Source organism: Cervus elaphus, chromosome 31 (assembly GCF_910594005.1).
Source record: "Cervus elaphus chromosome 31, mCerEla1.1, whole genome shotgun sequence".
NCBI classification, from domain to species: Eukaryota; Metazoa; Chordata; class Mammalia; order Artiodactyla; family Cervidae; genus Cervus; species Cervus elaphus.
Window position 1 is genome coordinate 32871531 of NC_057845.1, and position 25363 is coordinate 32896893.

The following is a 25363-nucleotide window of genomic DNA, read 5'->3' on the forward strand; positions in this document are numbered from 1 at the left end:
GAGATTGTTTAATTAGTCACACATTCACACCTTGACTGTCACTACACAATCAGGAAGAGTGAGTGACTGAAGGATGGGCATGTAATGAAAGATGAGCTGTTTCCAAGACATACCAGGGCTCTTTTCAGGGTTATGAAGAAACAGCTCTTCCCTTTTCTCTGAAACTCCTCAATAAAATTGTAGAGTAAGCCTAAAAATGTGTTGACCCTCTTGGCTTTTCTGTACAGAAAACTAGCTTAAGCGTTAACTCATATTAAGAAAATAAAGAGTTCAGTCTTGGATAAAATGAAACACAATTTTGATGATATCACTTAAGCCTTTGGATCATGTGGTTGTTGTTGTTCCATCACTGAATCATGTCTGACTCTTTGTGACCCCATGGACTGCAGTACACTGGGCCTCCCTGTCCCTCACTATCTCCTGGAGTTTGCCCAAACTCATGCCCATTGAATCAGCAAACTTTGGATCATAATGGACTGAAACAACTCCCAACCATGGACTTTTAAGCTAAATTAACTAAAAATTTTGTGTTGTTATTTTGGTTTTTGTTTAAGCTAATTTGATTTGAATTTATGTCATTTGCAACCAATGAGTTTAGACTAACACATTCATTGGTGATTATTCTAGTCTATTATTATTCTAATAGAGACAAAGTATAAGATCTGGTTATGAGGTTCTCCTCATTTCCTCAACACCAAAAGAACGAGTTTTTACACATAATGTTATAAGAGGCAGATCTATAGCAAAATGAACAAAATGTATTAGGTAGGACCTTGGCATATAATTTGCCTGCAATGTGGAAGATTGGGCTCGATCCTCAGGTCGGGAAGATTCCCTGGAGACGGGAATGGCTACCCACTACAATATTCTGGCCTGGAGAATTCCACAAGGGAGCCTGGTGGGCTACAGTCCTTGGGGATTGTAGAGTCAGACATGACTAAGCAACTAACACTTTCCTCTCATATCTTAAATGTTAATCTTGCTTACTTTGAATTTTAATGTCTGAGCTTTCAAGGTGACACAGCAGTAAAAGAATCTGCCTACCAATGTAGGAGATGGAAGACCCTTGGGTCAGGAAGATTCCCTGGAGTGGGAAATGTCAACCCACTCCAGTATTCTTGCCTGTAAAATTACATGGATGGAGGAGCCAGGGGCCTTCACTTCATTGGGTCACAGAGTCGGACACGACTGAGCACATCAGTGTTAATGTCTGGGATCTAGACTAGAGTTGTGAAAATATCACAGTGGTGATATTGAGTGCCAACATGATATTTATCAAATGAAAAGTGTGATGGTTAATTTTATGCATCAATTTACCTCGGACACAGGGTGCTGAGGCATTTGTGTAAATATTATTTCTGGGTGTAACTGGAAGTGTGTTTCTGGATGATTTTAACATTTTAATCAGCAGATTGAGTAGATTCCCCTCTGTGATGGTTAATTTTGTATGTCAACTTGACAAGCCTGTGGTGACCAGATTAAATATTATGTCTGGTGTTTCCAGATGAGATTAGCATTTGAATCAGTGAATTCTGTAAAATAGATAGTCTTCCCCAATGTGGGCAGGCATCATCAAATCCCTTGAGGGGCCAAAGAGAACTAAAAACAGAAAGGAAAATATTTCCTCTTTCTGCCTGCCTGATTGAGCTGAGACATCTGTCTTTTCTTGTCTTGGACTGAGATTAATACTATCAGCTCCTCAATTCCCAGACCTTCAAACTTGAACTGGAATTATACCATTGATTTTCCTTAGTCTCCATCTTGCAGAGAACAAGCATACTATGGAACTTCTTGAACTCCATAATTGCATAAATGCATAATAAATCACTCTCTTTCTCGCTGTCTCAGTTCTTTTTAATACACTCTCCTCCATTTCAGTGGACATCATCAATTCTGTTGAAGGTCTGAGTAAAATGTAAGTTTCATTAAGAAAGAATTTTCTTTCTCCATTTGACTGTTTTCAATCTAGACTTTAGCCTTCTCCTGCCTCCTGGGCTTGATTTGGAACTTACATCATGGGCTCTCCTAATTTAGGCCTTTGGTCTCAAACTGGAACTCCACCCTCAGATCTCCTGGGTCTCCAACTTGTTGACTGCAGATCTTGGGACTTCTTATTTACCATAACTGCATAAGTTAGTTACTTACAATAAATCATTTCTATCTATCTGTCTAATCTATTGATTCTATTTCTCTAGAGAACCTAGAATAATACAAATTTTCCTAGCACTGTCTAGTAGAACTTCCTGTGATGATGGGAATGTTGTCGACCTGTGTTGTCCAGTAGAGTAGTCAATAATCACATGTGCCTACTGAATACTTAAAATATGAGTAATATGACTAAGATGCATAGCTTAAAATTTTATCTTGAGTTACTTAATTTGAATTTAAATAGTCACACAGTGTTAGTGTCTACAGCTCTAGGAACAAGCCATCGTGTGTTGTATTCTCTGTATTCTTGTATTTCACTTTCCGCACTTATTTCTTTCTATTCTCCCCTGTCCTTTTAGTATTTGTTTGTTTCTTCAAGATGTCTTATTATTCTTTTTTTTTTTTTTAATTTTATGAAGGATGTCCCTTAGAGATGTAGGTTAATGATTTGTTGTTTAGCCATTGAAATTATAAAGTAGCTTAAAATCCCACTAGGAATCAAGAAGTATCATAGAGTTCTTCACAATTCCTTATTACAGCTATTTAGCATCCAAGATAGCTCCTTTTGCATCTTCCCTGGTAGCTCAGCTGGTGAAGAATCTGCCTACAATGCAGGAGACCCGGTTCGATTCCTGAGTGAGAAAGATCCACTGGAGAAGGGATAGGCTACCCACTCAAGTATTTTGGGCTTCCCTGGTGGCTCAGCTGGTAAAGAATCTGCCTTCAATGTAGGAGACCTGGGTTCAATCCCTGGGTTGGGAAGATTCTCTGGAGAAGGGAACAGCTATCCACTCCAGTATTTTGGCCTGGAGAATTCCACAGACTGAAGAGTCTGTGGGGTTGCAAAGAGTTACCTACTCCAGTATGCTAGCCTAGAGAATTCCATGGGGTTGCAAATAGTCAGATACAACTGAGCTAATTTCAGTTTCCATAGCTCCTTTCATGTGGTCAATCTGAATCAAAAATCGGGTCCTCACTTGGTTCAGCATTGTTAGCTTGACCTAGCTCATTTCATGGAACTATGTAATATCCCTAACATAAATTATATTAAATACTAGTATAAATACTAAGAACTGTGCCTGACTCTTGTGAGCCCATGAACTGTAGCCTGCCAGGCTCCCCAGTCCATGGGATTCTCCAGGCAAGAAGAGTGGAGTGGGTTACCATATCCTTCTCCAGGGGATCTTCCCAACCCAGGGATCAAACCCAGGTCTCCTGAATTGCAGGTGGATTCTTTTCCAACTAAAACAGGGGACTACAAAGATGACTAAAAAATAGTTGTGTATGTTTTAATAGATAGACTGTAATCATTTCTATCTATTTATTCCAAAACTTTGTACTGTTTAAAAACATCAGGGATAGTTAGCAATGGTCAACAGTGGTTATGTATGTGGGTTAAAATCACTAAAATAACTTTCATTGGGTGTCTGTTTTATTTATTTTATCTATTCCCATGTAGTTTGTATTTTACCAACTCATATGTAGATAAAATCTAAATCTAATTTTTTATAAGTGTTGAATTTTTAGTTTCAATGGTTCCATTTAATAATACTTAGAATTATTTATTAAATAAAATAATGCTTAAAAAAAAGATATAAGGAGGGAAGATAAGTGAATCCATATTTATATACGCTAAGCCAGAAGGTAGTCACCTTGGCATGGATATACTCATTCCTTCAGCAAATATATGTTGAATGATTAATATATTTCAACTCTTTTCTAGTTGCTGAAAATTCAGTCAATAAGTTAAAGTGCCTGTATTTTTTCAGGCTACATTCCAGTTGGGGAAAAAAACAACAACAAGCACACAAGTAAACAACTGATTTAAATAACACATACATTCAAGTTTACAAAGGGCACGAAAAATTTAAAACAGGTAGATGTTTAAGGAGTAAGTAGATGGATTAGGGGTGGAGAAGCAGAGGAGTGTCAGTAAATGACTCCTGGGAATGGCACATTTGAGCAGAAGCCTTGGTAGAGTAAGTAAATTACTTACATGCTGATCATAGAAAGGAGTGTTCCAAGTATAAAACACTCCACATACAAAATCCATGTGGCAGGTATGAAATTGTCTTGAATGAATAGAGTCAATGTCTTTTATTTTATTTATTTATTTATTTAAAATAAAGCCCATTTTCAATATCAGTGTCTAAAAGTTGGAAGGTTATCTCCAGAATATTTCCACTTAACTTTGGTCATTCAAAAAGCTACTGCTTTGCATACTAGCTGCTATTAAACTCTAGGATTATATAATCTTATATGAAGTGTAAGACTCCCTGCTGATCCAATGGTTAGGACTCTGTGCTCCCACTGTAAGGGGCATAGGTTCAATCCCTGGTCCTGGAGCTAAGATCTGCATGCTGTGCAGCCAAAAACAATAAATAAATAAGGTAGGATGAATGTTTGCTTATTTGGGGGGAAATGCAAGAAAAAGGAATCATCCCTTTCATGAGTTTAAGAAAGTGTGATGGCCACATACCTTAGATCATTTAGATCCAATCATTGTAGAGGTAGAAATTATACTACCTAACATCACAAAGTCATTTTTACTCTATATATTGCAATTTCATATTTTAAAATGAGAGGATGCTTGGCACATTGCCACTTGGTTTATTCATATAAAAAATGCAGAAACAGCTCATCTTGAGATTGTAAATTTCTGGATATTTGTGAATTTCTTTTCAACATTTATATACTTTCATCAGTATAAGTTAAAATTCTAGCGATAAGGTATTTGAGATGTAGTGGGATAAAATAATGGATCATAACTCGAAAGAATAGTGAGTGTTTTGAAATCGGTAGCAAAATGCCAAGTTAAAAATGCATTTAAAGGCAGCAAATATTGTTATATATCACATATGTGCTCTATATATACACACATATATATTTATAAATAATACTATATACTGTGCATTATACTAAATATATACCAAACCCAAGAATTCTTAACATCTCTGCAACACAGGCAGCTGACCTCATATTTAAAATGCTGGTGAGCATGGAGAATGACAATCAATGCTTCCAGAACTCAATAAGCCAATTTTCTTTCACAATGGTCTACATTTTCACCAGGCCATGAAATTTCTTTTTCTAGGTCGATTTACTGCAAGAGTCAATTTGCTATGAGAGTCAATTTAGCATAGATTTTTAAATTTTTAGTCCTGAGTATCTATAATGACTATTTATTTCAAATGTTTAGATATTTTACTTAAATTTAATATTTTAAAAGAGAAATATAAATATTTCTACTAACTGTGTGAAATCCCAGTAAATTTATCCATGGTTGGAAAAATTTGACACAATAATTTTCCTACTCTTATTTTAAAATCTTTTGCCACAATTAAAATTTGTTTGCTTTTTTTTTCAGCTTTGAGGGATAATTGACAATTTTGTAATATTTAAAGTGTACATTGTGATGATTTAATATATGTATATTTTGTGAAAAGATTGGCCCATCTAATTATCACATCCATCACCTTAAAACTACTGACAAGCTTCTTTTTTCCTAGTGGAATAAAAAAGTCATAAGCATCACATTCATAATAATAACATTTATTTAAAATTGGTGAAAAAATTCCTAAAGTACAAGCTAACTGTGATTTCCTCTGTGAAACATATGTGAAAAAAACTATAATGTCTAGGGTACTATTGCAGAAGGATGATACTGTAATCAAAGAGAACCTTCCTTCCCAAGGTGAGGAAAAAACACATGTGCTATCTTTGTATAATTTTTAAAATGAGTATTGAGTGAATGACTTAAATTTAAAAATGAAGTTAAATTAAACTTCATTTAAGAATTTACTTCAAAACACAAAATACTGAAAAATATTTTTGCTATGAAGACAAGGAGAATACAAGGTTTGAAAAATTTAAAAAAATACAGAAAATTTTCAAATAGGTTTAATATTTTAGACTATTTCATATAGGGAGGCATGGATAGATGCCATCTTTTGGCAATTTATAAAACTAATTCATTGTCTGATGATTCATAAGAGGTCATTAATCTGTACATTTATTTGAGACACTGATAATATATGTAGACAATAATAGCCTTAAAACTATGAAATGAAGATATTCAAAGATATTTAACTGCATTCTAAGAAATGTTTTAAGTTTTAGAAATGAATTTACTCATACACTGACAACTCTATAACGTATAGACTCGTCTCATTTTAAAACATTGAAAGATCCTACAACCATTGAGCATTTGATTTTTCTTTAACTGATTAATAGAATCTAAGAATAGACTATTTAGAAAATAGAGAATTATCGTTCTTTTGTATATGAAGATGTGTTATTTATCCAAATGACCAGAGCTCATGCTTTGATTTTTTTTTTTTTTTTTTTGCCCCCCTCGGAACTGAAATAAACACATGCTGTCTTCCAATCCCCTAGGTGTGTGGGCTAAGAGAACTCTGAATCACATTGAAATTTATGGCTCTCATCACAATCAAGCTTGCAGCCATTTTTAAACTTATCTAATTAAAGTAATCTGTTCCTTCTATACTTTACAAGACGAGTTACTTTTGTGTTATGGTGACAAGGAGACTCCCAGGGTTCCTGAAAATAACAATTTAACAAAAATAATCTGGACTTTTTAGTCTCCTCCATTTCACACAACACCCATGAAATTCTCCCTGGGGTCCAGTGTGCAGTAAAACCCTGTTAAAGACTAGAATGTCTAAAACTTGGTGGACATATAAATCACCCTGGAATCTTGTTATAATGAAGAATCTGACTCTGTGGGTAGGGTAGAAGTTGGGACTCTGTAGTTCTAACAAATTCCCAAGTGATGGTGGTGATGTTGGTCTGACATCACATACTGCATAGCAAACCTGTAGACTATTTCACTATAGAATCTTAATTTCTCTTGTAGTTACCAACAAGAACAAAAACATGATTTGCTTCTGAGTACTGATCACAAGTGTTGAGCTACTTATGTTCAATTGGGACATTTTCTTGAATATAGCAATCTTAGAATAATGATTTTTTTTTTTTTTAACTCAGTGAGACTTTAGAAGTCATCAAATACAGCTCTGTCACACTATCATTGAGGAAATTGAGGGTCAGGGAAGTTGAGTACATGCCCACAGTCATATAGCTAGCAGCAGGTGTGCACCAGAACAGAGGGCCCCTAACTACTGTGTCAATAAAGAAACCCTAACTTCTTTGGCCATTCCATTTTTATTTATACTCCCTGACACAAAACAAAGCATGAGTCAATAATGATTAGAATTTCACCTTTTGATGCTCACAATAGTTTAAATGATAGCAGTATCCTTGGACTTGCTGACTTTCCTAACAGCTAAAACTCACAGTAGGCAACTGTCTCTTACAATAATAAGAGTATTCACATATCCTCTTTCTTCTAGAGTCCACTTGCAGTTTTATTATGGACATTTTGCTCCTTAGTTTTGAGAACCTGGGGAGAAAGGTGGACATAGAAATGAATGGGTCATTAGTTAAAAGGCAAGGGTGAAGTCCTAAAAGGTTGTGGCAAAGTAAGCAACAAATGAGAAAGAGCTAAGAGTCTCAGTATTGATCCTGCCTCTCATCTTTCCCTCTGTCTCCTTGCTTACAGGTTTCTATTGTGTAGTCTCTTGAACAAAGCAGACTATTTATGATGTGACTGATTTAAAACTACTGAACTAGTCTATCATCTGCTAATTTGGTCCAATTAAAAACTGGTCATAGGGAAAAGCCTGGAATTAAGCTCATTTGGAAACACAACTTCTGATTAATTTCTGTCCTGTTCATTTATATCTCCTCCTCTCAAGGGCACATCCAGGGTGCTGATTTATAGAGATGATTCTTTCCAGATTCCTGAATTTTCTTTCCATGACCACCTTTGGTTAGGTCCTTGAAAAAAGCACAGTTATGCTTTTTCTCCCTTCCTTAAGGCTACAATTAAGGCATATATGAAGGATTGCCTAAGATTTTGTGCTATCCTGAATTACAGAAATCCCACTGAACCGCGCTAAAGTCTCCTTTTATAAAGCATTTACAGATGCTTGGCCCGGTAGCAATTCAGGGCCGTATAACTTCAATATGTATAACTTCAAGAGTTAAGTCCTATTATTACCCCTGTTTTACAGATGAGGCTTCAGATTTAAATGTTCAAGTAAAATCATCAAACATTGTGAAGCAAGAAGTGACAGCTATGGGATTTGAACCTAGATCTACCTGATCTCAGTACTAACAGAAAGGATACTGCCACCCGCTAGCCTCTCTTGAGATTTTATGTCTAGATTAAGTCAAATTCTCAGGAACAACAATAAAAAAAAATAATTTCTTCCACCCCTAACTCGTTTTTTTTCCTTGTCACACAAGTTCTTGTAGGCAGGTAGGTGTTCTGTTCCCTATACTTAGCCTCTCCCACGTCCTCTTAAATCTTTCCCTTTTGCTGCTGGGAGCTTCAGAGAGCTACTGCAGCTGGTGAGTGGGTAGGTGCAGCCACCATCTGCTCTAGGAGTCCAAATACGCCCAAGAACTTCGCACCCAAGACCTGTCCCAGGCACCACCACGGGTTCCAGAACCTGCTGGGGACATGGCAAACCCCGCCCCCTCGCGGTGGCGATTGGCTGAACCCTTCCCGAATGCTAGGCACTTATTAATGAAGGCGCTGTCTCAGAAAGTTAGGCTGAGACTCTCCAAGGAGGTGAGACCCGCCGGGGTGTGTGAATGGGGGATTCAGTTCTTCCTGCCCGAAGGGTCCTTGAGAAGCCTGTTTGTTTTTCCCGGCGCCTGTCTCCACCCTTCCCTTTCTCTCATTGGCTGGGCCTGGTGGGCGGGTGTGTCCCCATTGGCCGGGGGGCGGTGTCTGTCCCTGGCCATGGTGGGGGCGGGGCCTCCACCGTGCTGAGCTTGCCCTTGTGTCTGCTGCTCTGTAGAGCTGCCGCCGCCGCTGCCGCCGCCGCCGCTGCCGCCGCCGCTGCTGCAGCCCGAGCATCCGGGAGCAGCCGCCGCCGCCGCTGTCGCCTCTAGCGCCGATTCCACCGCTGCCACCTCCCCTCCCAGGACCCCGAGACACCTCAAGCGCGAGCGGCGGCTGCTGCTTGCTTGCTCCCCTTCTTCCCCGCCTTTCCCTTGCGTGACCTACCCACTCCTTACAGCCCTCGTCTGCACCTTCTCCGACACCCCGGCATCCCTGCACCACCTGCTCGGACAGCCCCGGGTGAGCGCCGGGAGGAAGGCAAGCTCCGAACCCGTGCTTGGCAGAAGGACTGTCGCGGCTGCACCACCAGCAAGAGGAGGAGGAAAAGAAACTATTTTGCCCAGCGAAACCTCATTCTGCGGGTGCTTCGCCGTTGCCGCTTCTGCTGCTGCCATCTGATCCGCGTCCGCAGGTTCGAACACCGCAGCGGCGAGGACCCTGGGTCCGGTGGGCTCCGCGAAGGAGACACCGGCGGAGCCCCGCACTCTGGTGCCCTGCTCACCAGCATCTCTTTGCCCCTCTCGTTCATTCTCAACCCTTTAGAAAAGGGACCATGATTTGGAAACGCAGTGCCGTTCTCCGCTTCTACAGTGTCTGCGGGCTCCTGCTACAAGGTAATCCCCGCCCCGCCGCGGGGAGCATCAACTTCACGCCCATTCCCCATCATCCTCACTCCACCCCAGATTTCCACTCTCCCCCTTACAGTCCCCCAGTCCCCGGCGATTTCCACCCCCTCCCCCTACTTCCCGGTGCGGCAGGGGGCAGTGGCAGTTTGCTCCAGCCCCTCGAATCTCTAGCGCCGGCTCAACCCTGCTGTCTCGGCAGTCAGTCCCTTACGGGCACCTTTCGCCTTTTCATTCACCTGAGCTGCCTACATCTCTCACTCTTCCTGCTCGCCAGCACTACCCTCACCCTTCGCATACACACTCCCACGCCTTTTGGCTGGCAACTTGTGCCTTCTCTGAACATTCCACCCTCCCAGCCACCCCCACCCGCCGCCTCCCACATCACGCTCCCTACCGACCCTCTCCATCTCTTGTCATCTCTTTAACCTCCCCCTCTTCGTGTCGCCTGTCTTTTGCCCCTTCTTCCCACCATCAGCATATCCGCGTGCCTTTAAAAAGTGTGAGCGAGCCTGGGAGCGAGCTGCCGAGACGGCGAGAAAAGCAGCAGCGGCGGCACCGGGTGCATTGCAATAACATCCCCGGGGGCGGGGGGCGGGGGGATGTGTTGTGAGACGTGTCGTTCACCTAGGGAGAGGGAGAAGACTGTCTGGGGTTTAAAAAAAGAAGAAGAAAAAAAGAGAGAGAGAGAGAGAGAGAGATAAGAAAGGAGGAAGAAGAAAGAACGAAAAAGAGTAAAAGGAAAAAAGAAGAATGAATAAATAAAGCAGGAAATAAAAAGAGAGGGCCAGGGGAAGGAAAGAATTAAAAGACCCAAAGCCACTTTATCAACAAACTGACTTTTTATTATTCAGCCCGTGTGGTTTTCTTTTTCATTTTTTTCGAAGCCAAGAAATATATGCACCCTGGCAGTTACTTTAGTGCTAAGGGATTTTAGCTTAAATTCCCTACCTTTCCATCCCGCTCTCTGACGCTTCTTTTCCGTAATTAATATCATCCTTTCAGGTGAAATGTAAGAACCCCTGTGACCGCAGCGGAGGGAAACCGCACAAAACACTGTTATTATGCAAATCACTGGGCTTGGATGCAGACTGGCTAGCGAACTGGGGTGCACTTTTCGCCAGATCCTTGCTTTTGAAGGAGGGAGGAGGGGGCTGTGTGCAGTGGGAGGACGATGATGATTATGAAATACATGGCAATGTATAGAGTAAAAGTGCCTGGGAAGAGCACACTTTGGGTGGTTGTGGAGGCAGAGGCGGCATGCCAGGACTGAGTGGGCAGGGGCTGTAAGGCAGAAGATTGTTGCTTTGAAGAGAGTGGTGTAGGGATGTGGCTTGAGTGTGAGATACAGGGAGGATGGATGTGAAATTATGGTCCATATGATTTTTTTTTTTTTTTTAAAGCTAGATGACTCTTGATTTCTTCATAGATCTTTGCCCACCTTTAACCTCTCTGTCATCGTTTGTGTATTTGTAGGAGAAATAAGTTGATCAAATGTATTTGTCCCTGGGTAAAAGAAATCTGAAAGTAAGACATATAGAACCACAGGCGTGCAAAACCCAATCGGCCTTTGGAGGATTTAAATGAGGTCAATGAACCATCTTTCAGCAAGTTCTTGGAATGCATCCTGTTTCCTAGCCTCCTCCGGGATATAGACCAGGACCGTATTTTATTTATGCATATTTATGAATGTGAAAGACGAGATAGTGGGCAGAATTTTCCTGAATTAGCTAACCAAACTTACAGAGGTATTTCTTGGAATATTTCGGGGTAATTTTGTGTATTTTATGTTTGATGTAAATTTTCGATCTGTCGTGTGCCAGAATCCCCGAGAAGGCAGATAGCCTGTTCTTCCTGCTTAACGCCGCCTGGTCCCATTCCCCAGCGCCTACACCCCCACCCTCTGGTCCCATTCCCCAGCGCTTACACCCCCACCCTCGCGCAAGTAATCCGGTGGCTGACACATTACTTGGGTTTCTAATCCGTCCTGAAACGTCCTCCTAGAGACCCCACTTCACCTCTCAGTAACTTGCATTTCTCAGCTCTGCTGTATGTGTGTGTGTGTGTGTGAGTGTGTGTGTGTGTGTGTGCGCGCGCGCGCATGAGCGCACCACGCCGGGTAAGGGGAGTGTGATGTGGGGAAATCAGTTAATTTGGTGATTGTGATGAACATTCGACACCGCTGGATCTGTTTTCCCTGCCAATCTGTGTATGCTGGCCCCCGCACGTCACTGCAGACACTACTGGGCTGGTGCAAGATTATTTATTATAGAGCATGTGGGCAATGGACTGCACTTGGGGGTCGCCTCCTCTCTGCCTTCAACATTTCCCTGTGAATTGTCTATTCAGTGCACTGCAAAATAACTGTCTGCTGGTGCCTCCCTCTCCCTGTCTCTCTCTCTCTCCCTTAGCCTGAAGGAGGATTTACTCTTTCTCTACTCAGAGAGATTCCTTCAGCTGCATTCATTTTTATTAAGGGCATGGGTGTCTTTTATTAAGTATGTACACCAAGTGTTAAGACAGTGCTGCTTTTCACAGCAGACTGGGGGAGAAGGGTGGAAGGGGTGTGGGTATACCAGAGCAAACGCGCCACTGCAGCCAGCAGCCAGCGGCAGGCCCAAATAAATAAATAAGTGTCCTATCACAGCAACCAGGCAAAGACAACCAGCTCAAGGATATATGTGTACTTCTGAGCATCTTAGATGACTGTATTAACACACCAAAGGAGAGAGAGAATAGGATTTAAGGGGGGGAAAAATAACTGGAAGTGGGAGGAGGCCCAGAGCCCCCCTGGATTGTCTTATGTTTATGGCTGCCTCACATTTATCAAACACTGCTCCACAGACACATCACACTTTGTTGATATTGTCAGTCCCTGCTCGAACAAATTGCTTGTGCCTTCCTTGTCATGGTCTTGGCTGAAAATGTCGCTTCAGGGTCCAGGTTTATGTTTCTCCCACCACTCTACTGTTTTATGAGGACTTGGTGAGGTTGTAGAATGAAAGCTTGATTTCCTGGACATAGATTAAATATTTAGCAGGTCTCAAGGAGAGGTAGCGGGGCAACTAGTGAGCAACTGATTTTGGCCCGGGGTAGTCTGCTCTGCCTGTTGGTAGTTATGACTTGGCAAATACTATAGGCAGTCTGTCTACAGCTTCTTATTTTTAGCATTATCTGCACTATAGTGGTATTGTCACTTAAGTCATACTAATCAATGTATTTATCCTTTGTATCATTATCCCCTTTCTTGCAGTATGCATGATTTTAGACAGGAAGACTCAATTTAACACATCTTCCCTGTAGATTCACTGTTTTACATTGTCACCATCATTTTTTTTTTTTTTTTTTTTACTTTTCCTGGGAAGCAAACTCAGTCTTTTGGCTTAATATGTAGAGTGGTAAGTCAGTGGTAAGATTCAAGATGATAAAATGAGTTATTGTAAAAAAAAGGCTTAAATAGTTCTATTCTACAATATCTACTAGTTCATCCTCAACAAGTCTGTAGGCAATGAATAGTTAGATAGAAAATAAACATGTTTCTGACCAAAGTATAACTTGGAATGTGGACTACTTAGATAACAAAATTTGATTCAGTGTTAAGCTATACAGCACCTTTTTTTAAATTTTCTTCTATCCGATACAGAGGAAGACGCTGGGCAAGGGCAGGGGACACATTAGAGAGAAAAATGTCTTTAGAATGACGAGTGTAAAAACTTGCCACCTGTAACTAAGACCTCTTCTTGTCTACAGAGTAGATTCAGTTCAATTGCTGACCCTCTTTGTAGCTGTGCTCGTTTCTATGCCTGAAGAGACATTGGAAAGATGGAGACTCTCTTGTTTAGCACAGGAAACAATCTGAGAAGGGACAAAAAGGAAAGAAGGGCAAAATAGACATGCATAGAGAGATTCTGATTTTGTTGAGAACTTTATTTCCTTTTTCAGTGTTGGTCGTATACAAAAAACACATCCAGTACTATTACTGGGGTTTTAGGGGTTGTTGATGTGTATGTTTCACTGTGGGACATTGTAGTAAGTAATTTGTTGTGTGTAAAAAAAAAACATCCTCAAGTTAAAGGTCTGTTCGACATGCATATTACTTGCCTCAGTATGTATTATGCACCTCCCCTTACATTTTTAGAAAACATGTTGTAATGCAGAATATACATACAAACCAAATAAAATACTGATAACTTAATATTTCCTAAAAGCGTGTATCTCTCGCTTCTTTACTTCTACCTTAGTCATGATGAGCTCATCTTTTATGCTGAATGCAGTTCCTGAGATGCAGCTCACTCCTCCCTTTTTTGATTAACTCCTCCTTTTTTTTGGAAACTTTGAAAAGTAGGTTTTATACATGAGTCAATAACTATGACTTAAACAAACACCAGACACTTAGTAATTAAGAAAATCTCTTTGCAAATATGAGGAGTTCCTAGACTAATTTAGTATCAAGATATGGAAGCTTATTTCGTTGTCTTTTCCCTTGTGTCTACAACTAGTAGAACTCTGGTAACACAGGTAACAAAAGTAAGCATCAGCTGAGATAGTCTCTTCCTGCATTTTCCACAAGAAGATCAGTTACGTGAAAAATATTTTCCCCAGATTTAACTAGTGAGATAGTCATTTTTCTTAAAGAAAAACTTATTTAAATCACTTAAACAGAAAATAGTCGTGCAATAATTTTGGAAGACGTCCTAAGCATGCATTTTAAAATGGCCTGAAATCAACATCGAACTATAATCAATTTTCTTTTAAAAATAAAGTGTCTATGGGGTATAAAATGATTGAGAGAAGTAAAATTTACCTGTTGTGAAGGATTTGGGGTATATTTGTAATATAACATAGACACATCATATTATTGTTTTATTTGATCATGTTGACATGCATTCTATGAGATTTTTTGATATAAAGTCCTTGTTTTCATAGACTTCATTAAACCTCCTTGGCAAAATCGCCCATTGTGTAGCAACTGGCTGAGTAGGTGAGGAAGCAGCGAAAAGGGAAATTACAAATCAAGGAAGTGGAACTCAGAAACTGAAGTCAGAAGTCCTTTGTGGGATTGTCAGTAACAGGTTTGTTTACCCTCCTAAAAACAACTCTACTGTCTTGTTTATATTAAGCTTCTTGAGGGCAAGCCCTGAGCTTTACTTATTCTCAATTTAGTAAATGCATAATAAATAGTTTTGGATTGATGATAGGTATATCTTAGTTAGGTATGATGTAGTTAAGTGGTATCTTTTCATAAAACATCAGCACTCATACTTTGTTAAATTTTATATATATTTATACATATATATAAGTTAATTTTAACATTTTGTAGGTCTTATTGGTTTAGGAAACAGTTTTCCTATAGAAAATTATCATAGTGATAGCTCGTGATATAAATCTTTAAATGAATGCAATTTGATCAGTTGTTCTTTGACATGAGGTTTCCCTACCCATTTTTTTCTTTTCCAAAATTAAAAAAATCCAGATATTTGCATTATATCACAAACTCAGTTCATGGGGGGGAAAAAAGAGAAGACATGATTTACATTGACTGATTTAACCTAAAATATTTAAAAGGACAAGTTCACTGCCAACATTTTATTTGAAAATGTCAAACGTTTTTGGAGTGTAGTTCTGTAGTATCAAAAAACGACATCTTCTGCAAATTCCTTGTGTGAAGAGGTGGGTGAGGATTAACCTGGAGCTGTGGCAGCTGAAGCCCCCTGCTGTGTGATGATGCAAATGGCATCTCAGGCCTAATGTGTTCTGCAGCGGCAGGCGGAACGCATGCAGGAAAGCAATCATGTGGCGTGCCTGAAATAGGAAGTCTTTTCATATTTCCTAGCTTGTAGTGGACCTGGACCATCCTTCAACCCTTCATGACCAGAAATAATCCAAAGAGTATTTCTAATCACATGAGCTCATGGCAAAGCTAAAGAGAGAATATACAATTTGTTTAGAGATTAACGTAATAAATAAATCCTAACAAAATTATCAACATTTTCATCAAATGAATTGTGCAAACTTGCAACTATCTTGCAAACTATCAGGACCGCAGTTCAGTTTAATGAAAATAAGTAGCAAAGTTAAAACAGAATTCTTATGCATTCTAAGGCTTCTAAGAATTCTAATTCTTATGCAGTTATTAACGTGTTGGACCTAATGAATGTTGAGCTGACAAATACTGTTATCTTTCTCTTCCTTTAGCGAGTAAGGAGTTAGTCACTTTTTTTTTTTTCTTTTCCTTATTAGAGCATTTCCTGTTAGGGGAGAATACAGTAGTCTTAAAAGATATAGGGATTAATTGTTCAATGTATGTTTTTACCATTTATTTAGTGCCATAAATTGGAATTTTTGTTAACATTAAGCCAGTAGAGAATATATCCTTTCTAAAAAAATTTATATATCACACAGGCAAAAGCATCAAATATGTTCTTTAATAAAAGCAAGAGTCATGGGACAATTATTATGGGCAGACTATGAGAGATGCCTATCAGATGACAATAACTAGTGTAGCATTGTTTATCTTGATTCCATTTGCTATCAAACAAAATAATTAAGCATATTATGCATATTGATTTTTATCCTAGAAATGAGTCCAGTTGGTCCAGTTTATGTGTTCAGTGAGTTTCTTTAGATGATATGAAATAGTTTTATCTTAGTAATATGTAATATCTATATATATATGTTAGGAAACTATTCTGTTTAATTAGGTATGAGTTAAATATTAATGCCAAAATCAGAGATGTAATTATTGAGAAAGGAAATATTCCTTAATCATTTATCTCTATATATGCACATATGTACAAGCCTAAAATGTACAGTTATTTTTAGGTCTGAAGAACATCTTTATAATTTTGCGTGTAATTAGAGTTTGGAGCACTCAGGGATGAAGTGTGAGGAAAAAGGAAAAGTTTATTTTGTTTTTGCTTATTTCTTTTATCCTTTTCTGAAGGTTAAAAAAGGAAGGTATTTTTTGAATTCATTTTTTTGGGCTGCAGCAGTGATTAACTTTTCCACTTAAAAACACACACGCAAGGTTTACAGTTTCTGAATTTGCAATAGAGCCGAGCATTTATCCTGGATCTTCTTTGTGCTTATGAAACTGAGTGATGAGAACCTATTGCTACCTGAATAGAGAGGCAGGGCTGAGGTTGTAAGGAGATCTGCCTTGGAAAGAGCCGGCCATTAATTATTCACATTCTATTTCAGAAGTCTTTGAAGTAAATATTAAGACAGTTATTATTCAACATTGGTGATAACTCTTTCTGAGTCAGCAAATCGTTTTCATTTGAATATTGAAATTATCTTTCAGCCATTTGAATGCTGAGGGGGATGCCCCTGTTTAGCCACAGGTAAGGAGTTATTCTAGGGGTTAGATACTGACTGTCACTAGGGATTGTTTAGAAAACAAGAATAGGCATTTATTTGCTTTGAGGGGAAAAAACCTTAAAGCTAAGTGTAATCATATAGTGTAAATAACTTGGCATACAGATATAAAAGTCTTTTTATAGGTTAAATAACCCCCCTAGTTTTATAGATTTGATGATGGTTTATTAATGGTAACGGTGCATTGTTTATCTAAAGTCATCTTTGAGAACCGAGTAAGAAAGCACCTTTGCTGAGAACGATGTGCTGCCAACTGCTAAGTGTATAACTGTTATATTGATTCAGTGTAATTTATAAAGCCAATTAATTTGTTCTTGTAAAGGAATATTTTTAGCTTCTTTGCTAAAATTGTTTGCATTTAAAGATGCAAGTGCCTCCCTTAATGCTTACTCAAACATCAAAGCCTGAAATTTATGGTGCGTAAAATATGTTTCTACTTTTGTAATAAATTCATATTTTACTTTAGCTTGTCCTATATAGCCCCAGGAGAAAATGTCCTGATACCTTTACTTCCGTTCCTTCTTATACTTTATATGTCTTCTGCTATTAATTTTAAGTAGTAGACAGGCTGAAATGAGGGATGATTAGAATATTTGTATTTAAAAGCAAATAAAATGCACTGTAAGCTTCTGATTTGTCATTCCCTTATTGCAATCTATATTTTATGGACCAAAGTCTGAATAGTAACTCAGCTTCCTTTACACTCTCTAGGAATATAATATACCCCGCTCCACTCTGTTCTATCAACCTGAAAGACCCATTAAAATAAATTCACAGGGAGTGAAGAACAGTTAAAAGGAATCTTACCAAACCTATGTACTGAATACGTCCAGATTGGGTGTTTTCTCTTTCAACCTCCAAGGCTTGTATCCCAGTGTTTTAGCAAGGATAAAACACATACAGTGTGCTTCTAGTTGTTCCTGTTATTGTTATTATTGCATTTTGTGAGCATTCAGCCTCCTTAGTCTCATAATAAAAATGGCAAAAATAGGAGGGAAGGAATGTGAGTCAGCCAGCCAAACACACAGAAACGCCTGGCAAAGCCGACTAAATTAGCATATGCTAGGCTGAGTATTTCCCTCTGTTGTTACATAACCCTTTTCTAATAGGAAATCACTTCTCCTGCTTAACCCTTTCAGGAGGTTTGGGATTCTCCCACTGTAATATATTTATTTTGCTTCATTTATTTTCTCAAGAATTATGTAAATCATCTATTGAAGGGCTTTTATGCCAAATTCTTCTCCCCCCCCCCTTCAGTCTTTCTGTATACAAATGTTCCATTCTGTGCCCAACTTCAGGATTCAAGAATCAACTTTTCTATAGCCTTCACTGAGAGGATCTAATTAGCATTTTAGGCTCTCTTTACTCATGTGCAGCTTTCTTTAGAAAATGTATTAGTTCTATGAGGTTTCCCTAAGGATTCATAATACTCTGGTTTGTTACATGTACTGTGATATTCACTGTGCCTTCATTATGCATGTGTCCTCATTTCAAAGCCTTTTCAGGGATCATGTGGATAGAACAGGGGTCTGGCTGTAAGTTCACTGTCATGTATTAATGTGTAGGTGGTATTCAGAGAAGGATGTTTCTGAAGGCAATCTTATATCTGTGACTCTAGTATAGCAAGCAGTTACATTCTACACTTAAACTAGTTTCCCTGCCTGGGCAGAATGAGATTCACCATTGTAATACAGAATACAGTATCTGTTATTTTTAAATAGTTCTTTGCTTTGGGATTGAAAAATAAATAAATAATGAGTGAAAATGTGTATCCCTTATCCTGAATAGGAATTGTTCCTTTCACTCTCCCAAACAAAAAGAAGAATCAGAAATTGTTCCTAAATCAATACTCTATTCCCTAACTAGCCCATTAACACATCTTGCTATGGTGGGATCTCGAAGTTACACTGGTTATTATTTGAGGCTATAGATTTTTAGATAGTATTAATAGTCTGCAGTCTTCATGGGCTGCTAAATGTCAGCACATTGCCAAATTTGAGACATATTTTCACTTTTGATTTAGATGCAGTGTGGAGAACTGTTAAAATATATAGGAATGTTGAACGAAAGAGAGAGAAGGAGAAAGAGGAAGATATGTGTATATTGAGACTACATTTGTGGAGGGATAGCTGCAATAATTTGCTCATTTTAGTACATGTCACCATTTATAAGGAGGACATTTTCCTACGTTGCATGAATTTGAAAGTTTACTTATATTATTTGTACCCCTTGACTTGCTTGTATTTGTGTGTTAACTTGTAAATGCAACTATTCTTTCTTTTTTCTGATCATCACAGTATAGAAGCATTTTATGAGTTAATATACTAACAATTTTAACCAATTTTTGTTTCATTATTTTACACAACTGAATTATTTTCTATACCATATTATTATTAATGGTAGCTAAAAATGCTAATATTCAGGAACACATAGGAGTTTTTTTAATGGAAATTTTGGACTGGAATCTGATGTGTTTTAATAGACAAAAGAGTACAATCTGCCCTTTATTGAATATTTTAAGCATTTATGTTTTCTTAGTTTATGAGAGAACTAAGCATTTTATTTTGTATATGTTATGATCTATGTAACCCCTACATGGATTTTTCTTATAGCATTTTGAATGTCTCCTTTAGTGGACTATAAGCCCCTGGAGTACTAGGTCTTAGACTTCATTTTATTTCAGGTGCCAAATCGAATGTCTGGCCTGTGTCTTTTTTTAATGTTTTCATTTCGCTGATTGATTAGTTCTCTTCCAATCTATTTAATCTTGACTCATCTTTTTAATTGGCTCCAAATAATATTTAAGTACTTATAACTGCCAAAATGCCAATACAGTATTCTGAATAGAATAAATATTTGCAATCAATTTTCATTTTAAACTACAGGAAGAAGATAAAAAAGGATACCAAGAAATATAATTCTTAATAGTGACATACTTCACAAAAAATGTAGAATCACTCCTTTCAGATAAGGTGGTCAGTTCAAATTTGCCCTGAAAACGTTTATCTCATGGCTTTGAATCTCCCTGATTTCTCTGGGCATTGTAACCTCTTGTCTTTTTTTACAATTCTTGGCCCCTAAAATATTCCTGATGGTGACTTTGTGTAAACATGAAGTCAGATCACCTTATTGTTCTATTTAGAGTAGCTAGTATTTCTGGATAAATATATAAACAAAGAGGAATTACAGACTGACCTTGATCTGCCAGATTATCAGTGAGGACTGACCTGCTTTTGTTATTGCCAAGCTGTAGAATAAAGGTGCTCTGAGTAGTCCTACAGATTCAGGGTATATTTTTCTCAGTTTATTCGGGGAGATTCTATTCATTTTATTTAAAAGGGCTTTTAAATAAATTATATATATGTGTGTATATATATTTACACACACACACATATATATAATGCTTAGTCATACTTCTACAGTTGAGGACACATGTTTGCTGTGGTTGAATTTGATTTAGTTTTCTTTTTGCATTTTGAAGACAGTGGGAGGTAGAATGGAAATATTTACTACTTTTTAAAGAAAATTTAAATATTGTTACTAGTGCTGAACTCCAGGGGTGAAAAGACTTTCTACAATTTGTAGTGACTCTATTTCCACATAAAGCATTTTAAGAATGCTTTTTTGAAAATGTCCCAGAGAAATGTAGTTTTTCTTAAAAGTTACATATTTCTTTCAAATTAAAAAAATCAATTTTGCCATTGTCTTTTGGATTTTTGACTATTTCCTAACTCTTGGCATTTGAAAGAAAATTAAGCAGGCTGTGCTAAGATTCATTTGAAGCCAAATCAATTCATGTAAAAATAAACATTCAGTTAACAGATATTCAAAGTGGATTAAACTATCTCAATTTATTGAGGGCTGCTGCCACTTTATGAAGTTAATATTAAGAATTATATTATTGCATAGCTTCTGTTAGTATCTAAAATCTTGCTTTATATAGAGATGTGTCAGTATGATGCAATAGTCAGGCAAGGATAACCTCATCTTTAATGTGGCTTTTATTCAGCCCCTGATAATCCACTTTTCAGAGCCTAGTGACAAAAAAGGAAGATAGTTTGGGAATCAACTTTGTTGACTCTGTCACTGTTTTTATGAAAAATTATTTTAATATGTTACTGAATTTTATTCATTATATTGAGATATTCCTATAAATCTATGATTAGAAGTCACATATTTTAACTATTTTAACTATATAGTATCTGAAACACTGGAAATGTATGGAATTATCATACCTTTATATATCTCAGAATTTTTGTCATAATGACCCACTCAGAAATTGAATTTTCAATTTGATAAAAGGGAAGTACCTTTGTCACTTTAAATGCTAAAGCATTTCAGATCAACATTCTTGTCTAGGGTCACCAAATTTGGAACAACTTCCATAATATTCACCAAAATGATATTGTACTAAAGTGCATTGTCTTCATATAAAAAGATTTTATGATAACTGGCATGAAAAATAAGTTGTGTGTTCAATAATATTTACGAGTGCATCTTTAAAGGTCAAGAAATACTTATAAAGGATAGTTTCTTATCCACTGGCTTGTTTTATATAAATATATAAATATATATATGTAATATATATATTTATATATTATATATGTAATATAGAAATGCTGTGAGTGAGGTAAGACTAATGGTATTGTGAATTTCAATTCTCCATATCCTTTCACTTCTGTGTAATAGCTAAGGTAAAGATATTGGTAGAGAGATAAGTTCATAATTTTTTAGAGGTCTGACAAAGGATATTAAAGTCAAATTTACTTTAAATTTTTGTTTTGCTTTACCTAATTTTATTGACTGTTCAGATACAGACTACCAACAAGGCAAAACAGATTATCTTTGAAGGATGTGATAGTGTTTTATAATACGTCAACCATGTTTGACAGTTGGATACAGATAGATTGGAAAGACTGATAATTTTTTTTATCATTTGAGCATGCTCTTACTATAAAATAGAGTAAACATGATCTGGCATTAGGAATCTTTCCTTCTGAGAGCTTCTCATCATCTTGGTGTACAGAGATGGAGAATGGGAGTGATTTGGTGATAGAGGAAGAGGCAATAATGGATACCCATAATCCTTGAGTGGAATACCATCAACTGCCATATCAAAATACATTCAGTGTGGGAGTGGGAGTGATGTTAGCCTGGTGAATGTCTTTTACTTTGTAGTGAAAGTCCAGAGATACCCCTGGACTAATTTTAGACTTTGATTTTTGCAAGTGCCCTGCAGCTTCAAAATGTAATGGTAAGAATCAAGGGACCCAAGTTCTTATCATAAGCCATGACACCGTTTTGGAGATGAGTAAGATACTTCTCTGGCAAGCTTAGTTTTTTCATCTGTGGATTGAGAGATTGGAACCAAATCTGTTCTTTGGCACTGTGTTGTATTGGATCTTATGGATGATGTCACACTGAAAAAATGGTGTTTTCTTTTTGCCTTTCCACCTAAAGATCTTTTAAAATGCAGTCAGTATAACATTAAATGTGTGCTCTTAAAATACCTTTTACTAAAATTTATTTTTTATAGCTACAAGCATTATTCAGTATTTAATTTTTTACACGTTAAGAGATTGTTATTCTGATGCATGTGTCTGTATAAATTTCAGAACTTTTTTTTTTCCCCTAGGTCAGTGAGTTTTATAAATTAATTTTGTGGCCATCAGCCTGAATTTGGGCCATACATTTATTTTTTAATGAAATTCTATCCATAAATCAGTTTTGAAAATTAATAAAGTGTTGATATGTTAGTCATTTTTATTGGGGAGTGGATTGAATTAAGTTTTAATTTTGAGTTTAGTTTTGTTTTTCTGTGCATTTAATTTATATGTATGTAAAAATTTCTACAATCAGTTTTCATAGCCACTGATTTTTTTAAGCATAATATGCATTTATTGATTCGTTTTTCAACAAATATGTACTTGAAGGCAGTGTTGAAAATGTTGGATATACAAGTAGACAAGATAGGAATAGTTTCTAACTTTAAGGAGCTATACTCTAGTGACTGAGACACAGAATAAACAAATCAAAATATTATAATGCCTTCTTTTTTTCTGAAATAAAAAAAATATTTTTATGCTAATATCTTTTCCACAGCAACAAAATGCAGATGTATCAATGAGGATATGAAATCACTGGTTTATCAACAATATTATAAACCTCCCTGGGCTTTTAACATTTTTACTTAAGGTTGGATTAAAGAGCTCTCATTTCCTTCAGTCGTTTATCCTGAAAACATTCTCAGTATGATGCCCTCTCTTTCTTTATTTTATTAATACAAGTTGAAAGAAGCTGACAAGTGAAAAAGAAATATTTAAGCACACTCTATTCTAACTGATTTGTTCAAGAGGATGATTCATTTAATTTCATAAAGGATCAGTGGGCCAGAACTGTAGATGACCAGGTCAGCGGAGGGAATGTAGGGGAGAAGAGGTCTGCGGGAAGGATCTATGTAACAAGCAACAATATTTAGTTTTTTAGAGCTGAAGTTCTGCTTGAGCAATTCTGATGTTACCAGCAACAGTCATTTAAAGAGCTGCTGATGCCTCAGGGAAAACATTTTTAAAGTGTCCTATCTAGAAACAGTGTTCCTTGTACTGTGTCATATGTATTAAAACTCCGTCCCTTGCTTATATTACAGTACATCGTGCCTGATTAAAACCTGTACTACTGTAATGTGACTTCTTGAGAGTGCCGATTAAATGTCGCTCCTGAAATATTTCCTCCTGCTGAATCTCTCTGAATATGATAGAAATGTTAATCACCTGGTAAACAAAGCTGGCGAATGGATAGGATACAATTAAATGTTTTTAATAAAGTGAATTTTATGCAATTATTTTTAGTGTTATAGAGAAAATGCAAAATCATGCAAACAGGCTGCACATATTCTTGACGTCTTCATATTGCTTTCTTTAATATTTAACTTCGACCGATGGCTTCACTATGCAAATGATGTCATATTTATAAGAGATTGTATGGTATTTATGAATAGTGTCACTCACTGTCCAGTAGGATCCCTGGAGTAGGTGATATGTATCTTGTAATAGATAAGATAAAAAAATTGATATAAACTCTGGAAATCATAATGGTGGTGGTTTAGCCTGTATAGTACTGTATTTAGTGATTTATTTTTTTGGATTTCACTCAACTATATATTGCCCAGACAGAAAAACCTCAGCTTAACTCTTATCTTTAATTTTGTTTTCTTTATATTTTAAAGGAAACTTTAAAATTAAAGCAATTCAAGTAAATGCTTTGTTGCAGGTAATGATTTGCAAGAGTGTAGTTTCATAGAAAATGATTTATTTTGAAAGTATATTCAATTTTCCAGAGTAAATCAGAGAGGCATACATATTTGGAACTTTTCTAGAGGGAACTAGGTGGTGCTGTTCTGTCATCTTTGTGTCTTAGTGACTTCTTTGATTCTTTTCTCAGTTCATTAAACACTTTTGTACAATAGGTGAGGTATAGTTTTGGTCTATAGTGGCCTTATTTTTATTAACCAACCAAGTTTATGTTGATCTTGAATCTTTTCTTTTCAGCAGTATTTTTGTACAGCAGATAAAAACTTTCTTCCTAAGAAGTAAGCTATATCACAGTTTGAAATGTCTTTTTTATTTCTTCATCATTTAAATTATTATATATAATTCTGAGATCTTCAAATATTTATATTATTATGTGTTTTTAAATTCTTTGGCTATTTTACTTGCCAAAATACTTATGATTGGTTTAATCAAAATTTAAAGTGGTGAAGTTTTTATGCAGAGTTGATTTAATATAAAAATGTCACAAAATGCATAAGCTCAAGGAAAACTTCATTGTATTTTTGAAATAATAAAAAAAAATTCAACTAAAACTTTAAACAAAGAAAAGTAAAACTTTCCCTTGAAAATAAATTGATTGCTTACTTTACTTACATAAAAGTAACCTCAATTAGGCCATCAGTTAATCTTTTCATGTTTCTAGATATTAAGTTAATTTTGTCTTATGCTCTTGGTGGTACTTGATAGTCCAAATAAGTCTCTTATTTCAGGCTAAATAACAACAAATAAAGTTACTCCACTGTCCATGTATTTATGGCATACTGGTATTTTGGGGGTATATTTTCTTAGTAAGAATTTTGACTTCTGGATACCCTTAGGCTTAGAGAATCAGATATGAGAAAACTTTAAAAGAGTCACAGTTTTTTCCCAGAAAGATCATCTTGTAAGTTGTGTTTCTTAATTTTCTAATACGTTTGGGGAAGAGTTTACCATGTAATTTATTTTCTAATATA

The 25363-nt window shown here is 36.9% G+C and overlaps 1 protein-coding gene across 4 annotated transcripts in view; it reads left to right on the top strand.

The window, feature by feature from the left end:
* The first annotated feature begins 9028 nt into the window (after nucleotides 1-9028).
* CADM2 (cell adhesion molecule 2) overlaps nucleotides 9029-25363 on the top strand; it is a 1201425-nt gene continuing 1185090 nt past the window's right edge. For 3 of the 4 annotated variants that reach the window (XM_043892915.1, XM_043892916.1, XM_043892918.1), the window contains exon 1: nucleotides 9035-9696. In XM_043892915.1, coding sequence (XP_043748850.1) covers nucleotides 9636-9696 — 61 coding nt within the window. In that variant the 5' untranslated portion in view covers nucleotides 9035-9635. Of the gene's footprint in view, nucleotides 9697-25363 lie in introns of all 4 variants that reach the window. The other variant, XM_043892917.1, reaches the window with a different exon arrangement.